The sequence below is a fragment of the Bacillus rossius genome, chromosome 1 (genome assembly GCF_032445375.1).
Source record: "Bacillus rossius redtenbacheri isolate Brsri chromosome 1, Brsri_v3, whole genome shotgun sequence".
Classification (NCBI taxonomy): domain Eukaryota; kingdom Metazoa; phylum Arthropoda; class Insecta; order Phasmatodea; family Bacillidae; genus Bacillus; species Bacillus rossius.
This window is the reverse complement of record NC_086330.1, coordinates 156209438-156218325: the sequence shown is the minus strand read 5'-3', so window position 1 is coordinate 156218325 and position 8888 is coordinate 156209438. Positions and strand designations below refer to the sequence as shown.

Here is an 8888-nt window from a genome sequence, read left to right as displayed (position 1 = left end):
ACAGTTAATCTTTATAGGGTCATAAAATGGTCTTGAACTATTGTTTGGTTTATAATACTTTTAAAAATTGCTATACCAAAGAAGTGTGTTTACACAGATCAGCTTTGTTGGCATCTGCAAAGAAGGCACTAGAAGCTAATTCATAACACTTAAAATAGTACTTTTGCTTATGTTAATATTTATTCTTCAGTGATATAAAAGTCTTACATAATACATTAGTATTAAATTTGCTACTTTTGTAAGTATTGCAAAAACAGCATGCCGTTTCGTATCTTAGCATCTACCAACTTATTTAAGTTTTAAAATAATAAGTTGAGGCTAATTTATGATGTGAAAAACAGAACAATAACAAAGTTTGAATTTTGAACTTGACGCCGACCGCCAATGCTCCTCTATGTCGCATAGACTGCTATGCCTCATCAACGTCTCGCAAAGGTGTGTGCACCGAACGCGCTCGTGCGCGCACCAAAGTGTAGATCGTGCAATGAGGTGAACGCCAGGCAACAAGTGCTACGTCGGCGGAAGGATCCGGCCGGGTGTGGCATATCACTCCGCCGAACTACAACAAATGTAATGTATGTATTTTTCCACAGGTTTTTATTAGACATTATTTTCATCATTTAATATTTCTTTTCTTTCAAAATAATGTTTCACTGTGCGCCTTGTCCCGAACATGGCCGGTTCAGTTTCCCGCGAAAATCACATGTTTCCGCGGGAGGGCTGGCTGGCGAGGGGGGTCGCACGTGGTGAGAGCGGCAGTATCCTTCCGGAGCTCGGAGAGGTCGGCAGCCTCCGCGCAACACGGGACCAGCAATTTGATTTTTCATCGACATGTAGTTTCAATAGTTATAATCTTTGCAATCCTTTTCGTACAGTTCCGTGGTCGGCCTCAACTTACCATGTGGTATTTCACTTAAATAATTCAGTGCTCCAAGATGAGTGTTTCAACGTAATACGTAAGTACTGTGGGTTATCTACGAGAAGTTACGATGGCGTTTCACGCAATAACTTAGCCAACCGGCCGAATATTTTCAGCCCGCACGGGGCAGCCAGTAGGTGACACGTGCAACCAAACTTACTAACGAGTCAATATCTGGGACAAGTCCAAGAGTCAAGTAGAGTCGCCGGAGTTACGGGCCTACGTGTCATTAGCCCAGTGTAATACTTAATGTGTAGTAGTGAAGTGTTTTATCAGTCAGGGTATAGTATGTCATGTTAGGGTTTATTCTGTAACCGCCGCACCGTATCGTGCCATCAAACTTACTAACGAGTCAATGTCTGGGACAAGTCTAAGAGTCAGGTAGAGTCGCCGGAGTTATGGGCCTACGTGTTATTAGCCCAGTGTAATACGTAATGTGTAGTAGTGAAGTGTTTTATTAGTCAGGGTATAGTATGTCATGTTAGGGTTTATTCTGTAACCGCCGCATCGTGTGCAAGAGGATGTCCTTCATGCGTAGTAAAATCGTGAGCCGCCACTGAGAAAGTGGCTGCGCGTGTGACGATTCAATTCGGGACAACCGTTACGGCCAGGACGGGCAGCACTATGTATAGGTCTGTACCGTAATAAATTCATCAGGCATCAATCAGTAATTTCGTGTTCTCTTTCAGGCGACCCGAGTGGCCATAACAACTCGGTATTCCCTACTGCGTTAACCCCCACCTCTAGCCACAAGGCCGAACCTACCTTGAGATCTCGAACCATATTAAAATCACGTAAAATTCAATGGAGGTAGTGAGGACGGCGACAAACTTACTATAATTAATCATTTGTTTAAATTGTATGTTTTATCCTAAAATTTATGAGTCCGATAATTTAAGCAAGAACCGTTTAGCCAAGAGTAAAATTTTATTTCCCGCACTTTTGTGGCCTTTCCATCTACATTACTCGCATGTGTTTAATGACAGCTCGATTGCCGTAAGAAATTACCTGTTCTCTATAGACCTTGAGACTTATTATTTTTGAAATATGTCTAAAAAATTAATATTTTGAACAATAAAAAGTTTTTATTTTCAAAGGTTTCCTATCAAACTTTGAATTGTGACGAGGTCTCTGTGACGAGGTCTAACTTCCTTTTCCGTTCTTGTTCTTGTGGAATGTGCGTTGTGGACCAAGATTTGGAATATATTTGTTGGTAGGTTGATATAAAGGTTTATTAGCAATTTTAATTCATTTTGTCTGTGATTGTAGAAATTATTGTTTAAACAGACCTAAATTGCATTCAGTATATCTTGTAATGTTGTTTAGTATGTGTTAAATGTCTTGTTATTATGTGACGCAATTAACAGTTTTTATGTATGGATATGAAATGTTTATGCATTCTATGTTATTTATTTTACTTTGATCGTTGGATTTTTATATCATTTGGTATGAAAATTTATCTCAAGCAGTCCTGGTTATTTCTTGTTCTAATCTTTGTGTGCCTTGTCCATTGCTAATACATAAATACGTTTTAATGGCCCTAATGATTTTAAATTTTAAGTACAAATCAGAAATACTGGTTTTCGTAGCCAGAAAAATTTAATTCGCTTCCGTTAAATATCTGTTGTATTTTTCGCTAACATCTGTTCTCGTGTTTGCCATTTTTGTTATTTTTGTGGAAAATCTTTGCCTGCGTGGTGGCATGCCAATTTCTGAAGCCTCTTCTCACATCTTTCCCTGAATGCCATTCCACTCCTGCAGTGATCTCACCTGGAATACTTGCCTTCCTCTTTTTGTCTCTACTCTTGAATCTTCCATCCATGATTCCTCCTCCCTCTATACTATTTGTTCTGCCTGTCTCCTCGTCCCCCTTGTCCTTTGTCAACATAAAGGCCCGTCTACAATAGTCCGTGTCATCCGAATGTGAGTGACGACACACTGTCTCACCAAAAACTGCCCTGTCCACATTTGCGATGTCCGATGTCCGAATGTATTGATTTCTAAAGTTGTTACCAGAGCGCAGTAAATGTGCCAAACAAAATGTTGTTGTTTATTGTTTTGATGCTTTGTAGTTTGAGATTGAACTTCTGAAAGTTGTGGTAGTTCAATTTGTATATTTATTCAGTAAGGCAAAGTGGCAAATGTAAATGCTAAAAAAAGAACTATCACAGCAATCGAACAGCACTAATTTAAATGTCGTCTTGCTCTTCTTGAATTACAACACCTTCCATTTCCTTCAATAACAAAAACAAACACCACGTTTTCAAACTGCAACCGGAAATTCAAATATCGTGAGTGTTCTGTTCTTTTTCTGTGTCCGAAGTACACCGGTTGGGACAAAAAGTTCAAATTGACGAATGTCTTCGGACCAGGTAGGTTCGGACCTTCGCCCACTTGATGCATGATGTCAGAGGGTCACGTGGACCAATCAGCTACGAGTGTCCTTCAGACACAGTTTTCATTGCTATTGTAGACGGGCCTTAAAACACTTAACCAATCTCTCTACTTTCCTCCTGTGTTGTGTCCCAACCCAGCTCCATCACAAATGGCCTATGCATCTCATCCTTCACACCTTCCCTCCTTCACATTCTTATCGCCCATCTAGTTACTCTACGTTGCACTCTAGTACAAGAGTATGTACAAGAGTATTAATTTCAGTTTCATCAAATTCATGATTTATCATTTGAATAGGAATAGAAATTAATATTTCCAGTTCCTTAATTTCTATCCCTATGTATGGGTCCCAAATTGCTGCTGCATATTCAAGCATTGGCCTCACCAACATTGTATACGCCTTCTCGGTAAATATGTAGTTGAGCGGTATTTGCCAAAAATAAAAGTAAAAAATCTGAAAATACTTTTATTATATGCTCTTTAAATTCCTCTTTTCATTAAAGCCGGCGGAGATAAGAAATTCCAAATACTTTAGGAGATATCACCGTTCTTAATTTTGCTATAGAAGACCTGTGTTATCATTGGACCGCTGCCATTTTTGTTATTTTGCTGTGTGTTCGTGAATGCCTAATTAATTAAAATGGTCAATTAGGTGAGGTCAGTTACATTATAAATACTTTGAAGCTAAGGTGACATTAAAAATAATGTGAATTAATTATAATTTTTCTTTCATTTTGAATTATTTATAATGTAACTGACCTGACCTAACCAAACGGGACAAAGGATGGACAGTAGGATCTCGCGTGATTTTTTTTTACTTATTACTTGCGCAACAATATTCAAATAACAAAGAAAACATTAATATTTGAATTCTGGCCAATCACACAACTATCACGTGACATAATTCTCCAATAAAAAAAATTCATACTCGTAAACAAGAAACAATGGTGAATGCCGCATGAATGCACAGGTATTGTGATGAAAATTAAAAAATTCAATATTTCCTAAAGTATTTGGAATATCTTATCTCCGCCGGCGAATTTAAAGAGCATATAATTAAAGTAATTTCAGATTTTTTTACATTTTTTTTTTTGCAAATACCGCTCAACTACATATTTACCCGCCTTCTCCTTTACTCTCAGTCGTGTCCGTTTCCGTGTCTTAGCAATCAGCCCCAGTCCTCTCCTTCCCTTCCTTTTAACACCTGCTTCACCTGCTTTCCCCTACCTAGGCCACTCTGTAGGGTTACTCCTAGGTTCTTGTATTCCTCTACCTCCTGAATCTCTTGTTCCTTCCTTGCTTAGCAACCTTTGTTCTCGTGAATCTGACCACCTTTGTTTTGTTATTTATCCCCATTCCATTTGCCTTTAACCATACTTCCAGCTTCAAGTCTTCCTGCAGGTGTGCCGCTTCCCCTACAGTTTTACAGTCTTCAGCGAACAGTCTTAGTTTGCTATCCAATTCATTGCAGTCAGTGTCAGAAATCCTTTGGTAGAAGATATTACTTGGATAGACATCCCCTGTGGTGCCCCTGATGTCATGTCCTGGTCTTCTGACCATTCTGACCATTCCATTCTCACCTTCACCTTCACCTGCTGTATCCTATCCCTGAGGAAGTTCCCTGTCTAAATCACCACCCTACTGACCTTTATCAGTCTTATCAACCTTCTCATCACCGTGTGTGGCACCAAATTGAATGCCTTCTCTAAATCAATAAAGATTGTATGTATCTGTTTTCCCTCATCCACTGCCTCCACCAAGTCCTCCAGCCTCCAGCCATCTGCGTCTCACAGGAGAAACCTTTTTTAAAGCAGTGTCTGTCATCCATCCATTCCAGATTTTCAATTTTTCCTACCATATACCTCACTATCAGTTTTTCCATCTCCTTCCCTGCATTCGACGTTAGGCTGACTGGCCTATAATTTTCTGGTTTTGCCTTATCTCCACCTCTCTCGAAAATAGGTTCCATCACTTCCTCCTTCCATTGCCTTGGCAGCTGTCCCTCCAGTGACAGCGTGTATAGGACTTCTACATCTGATTCCTGTCATCTCGTGGTGAGAACTTTCCTTGTACCACGTTTTCAGGACCATTTTGTATCGCCGATCCAGTCACTGAATCGTAGCCTACGACAGTCGTAGTTGATTAGAACTTCTTACAGAGTCCCTTTCTACAAGTTCCTGTGACCATCCACCAATCTACCCAGAAGTCTTGAATGGCAGAAGAACATGATCTACCACAAATAGAGCTAGTACCGGTAGTTTTAACCATTGATAATTCAGTAATGACGGTGTAGTATCCAAACTTGGCCAGAGTTCATTTATATCAGGCTATCTGTATTTGGTAGGTTATTTCTAAGCTGGTGCAACGTTAGGGTATCTGAACATAATTTTTCTATTCGGACTAGTTCAGATCATGAGCATTAATTTCAAGTGTTGTACCTACCTATGTGCTGAAAATTACGTAATATAGGAATATTCTGATATTTATTTACTTATTTGATATTATTAGTTTTCGTACTAACCACACACAAATACAGCCAACCACCAAACTTTGCGAGCCAGTTAATATGCTTTACCCCTAACATACACTACACCGTAATATCAAATTTGAGAAAACATTAATCTTTAATAACTCAAATATAAGTAACTGTGACGTGTTAGCTGTGTCAAATGCAGTTGTAGTAGCTAGGCAGGCACACACACGCACACAGAAGAATTGGCTACCACGTGGGGCCGTACGTGCCACAGTAGAAATCAAATTTTTCAATGAACTTTCTACGGGAAAATAATTCTGTCTCACGTAATGAAATGCAATGATAGATTTGCAGTTCTACAGAATGATGATAAAAGTCATGAATTAAATAAAATATTTTTTTCCCAGATTTTTATTGGTTTTTCCCCAACCTTAATCAATTATCTGAATGTTCAGCAGAATAGCAGATTCTTGTATAAAAAAAATTGCTCGGAAAAGATATTTTGTAGGTTTCCAAAGTATTCCTGGTGATTTTTTTATAAAACTGCTTGCAATATTGTAAGAATTATCACCTGAAAACTTAATCTTCTTTTTGAGAACATTGTGTACATTGGCACACTTTTAGGAAATGTTCAATACAGGATGTTATGATTGTCTATTTTGTGTGTTGTAATTTATTTATGAAATTTGGGGCCTGTTTTGCTAACAATGTGGAATAACATTGATTTCTCATTTTTACTAGTTGCACAGTCACTATATGTACTCCAAGCTGATAATCAGCTAACTTTCTAAATTTTGAGTATCATGATGGTTAATTTGGCTTAAAAATAAAAAAATCTAATTGCTTTTGGCTGAAGTAATGAAATGACGGATGTCGGACAATCATTCCTCCAGTAATCTTGAAGAAATAAATAATTGTATTTGTAAACCATCAAAGTTGAGACTAGTACAGATTTAACTGGGTGAACGTAATATTAAAAATAAGGTAAATATGTATTAAACGGATTAGCGCCAAAAAAAATCGTACAAATATGAAATAACTTTCATTATATGCTATCTTACGTACTCTCTTCAGAACCGCCTGCGGAGATAAAAAATTCCAATTACTTTAGGAGATATCGAATTTTTTAATCTTCATTTTTTGGGGATTTTTTTTTAAAAAAAAATTTAAAAATCCGAAAATACCTTTATTCTGTGCTCTTAAACTTCCTCTTTTCATTAAACCCGGCTGATATAAGAAATTCCAAATACTTTTGGAGATATCAAATTTTTTAATTTTCATCCTGTGCACTCGTGCGGCGATAACGGTTGCTTGTTTACAAGTATCATTTTTTTTTTTTGCGATGTTCCCGAACGGAGAAACCTAAGATGCACATAGAGTTCTGCCATTCCCGATTACACCCGAACAATTCACCTTCGGCCAACCTCGGGTTTATTTATTAATATTTCTCTGTTTATTTTATTGTAGCTATACTAACCTAACTAACCATCCAAATGGTTTTAAAGTGTTTTAATGTATCTAACCTATCCGACCACTTTTAATATTTCAATTCATTTTTCCTGCGCAAAAATAAATAAATCCCGAGGTTGGCCGAAGGTGAATATTCGGGTGTAATCGGGAATGGCAGAACTTTATGTGGATCTTAGGACTCTCACGTAAACGAATACATCATGTAAAAAGAAACTTACGTGAGTTTATTCTGTTCATCCTTTTTCCCGGTTTGTTAGGTCAGGTCAGCTACATTATAAATACTTTGAAACTAAACAACCAATAAAATTAATTTTATTATTTTTAATGTCTGTTCAGTTTCAAAGTATTTATAATGTAGCTGACCTGACCTAATCTACCTTTGTCCCATTTTGTTAGGTCAGGTCAGTTACATTATAAATACTTAAAACTATACAACATGTAAAATAAATTGATATTATTTTTAATTTCGGTTTATTTTGAAGTATTTATAATGTAACTAACCTTACATAATGGAAAATTTATGTTATTTAGACATTCACGCGCACACGGCAAAATATAAAATGGCGACGGTCAAATTATTACACACGTCTGGTATAGCAAAATAAGAACGGCCATATCTCCAAAAGTATTTGGAATTTTTTATCTCCGCAGGCGGTTCTGAAAAGAGGACGTAAGATAGCATATAATGAAAGTTATTTCATATTTGTAAGATTTTTTTTGGCGCTAATCCGTACAATACATATTTACCAAAAATAATATTGAATGTTGTTGAGCCGGGTTAATTATTAATTATTAAATACTTAATGGTAACTGTGAGACTGCGAGAGCCTCTGCAAGGCTATACTTTTTAATTTCCACCCTCTTTTTTTTTTTTTTAATTGGTTTAATCACACAGGAAGTTTTTCTTTCTAATATTAACACTAAAATTCTTAACCAAGACTTAGCTTGCACAAGATGATTTTCAAAATATAAATCTAATAGTCCTAAAATGTTTTCAGTTAAATAGTTCAAGATGGAGAGGTACAATTTTAATTTTGTGCAGTTTGCAGGAAGGATTGTCAGAAATTCATTACAAAATGTTTAGATGAGCTGAAATGCACTTTACCTTAAACTGACAAAAATGAAATTAAACAGATTTAGCAAAACAGGTGCTGGTTATGTTTCAAGAAAAAATGTATTAATTCCTCTCAAATATTGTACTAGGTTGGTGTGAAGCACTGCAGTTGCAATGGCAGACAATGACGATCTCCTTGACTACGAGGATGAAGAGCAGCCAGAGCAGCCAGTTGTGGATGGATCCACGGACACCGGGCACAAGAAGGAAGTGAAGGGAACCTATGTGTCCATACACAGTTCTGGCTTCAGGGATTTCCTCTTAAAGCCTGAGATATTGAGAGCCATAGTAGATTGTGGTTTTGAGCATCCATCAGAAGGTGAGATTAGCTGGTAGTCATTTTCTAATTTAGTTACAAAAGTCTTAAGTTCACAATTTTTGTTTGGCAAGGTTTGAATGAATTTGTTTTAATTAAGTGCAGTTCTGTTGTACAGTAAAATTGATTAACTGTCACAGTGTGGACCAGGCCTGTGGCAGATAACCTAATGGCTGGATAAAAGAAATCTCTTTATAAATGT

The 8888-nt window shown here is 37.2% G+C and overlaps 1 protein-coding gene across 1 annotated transcript in view; it reads left to right on the top strand.

Moving 5' to 3' along the window:
- The first annotated feature begins 2026 nt into the window (after nucleotides 1–2026).
- LOC134546329 (ATP-dependent RNA helicase WM6) overlaps nucleotides 2027–8888 on the top strand; it is a 65545-nt gene continuing 58683 nt past the window's right edge. The window contains exons 1-2 of the mRNA XM_063389094.1: nucleotides 2027–2132; nucleotides 8460–8689. Coding sequence (XP_063245164.1) covers nucleotides 8485–8689 — 205 coding nt within the window. The 5' untranslated portion in view covers nucleotides 2027–2132; nucleotides 8460–8484. The remainder of the gene's footprint in view (nucleotides 2133–8459; nucleotides 8690–8888) is intronic.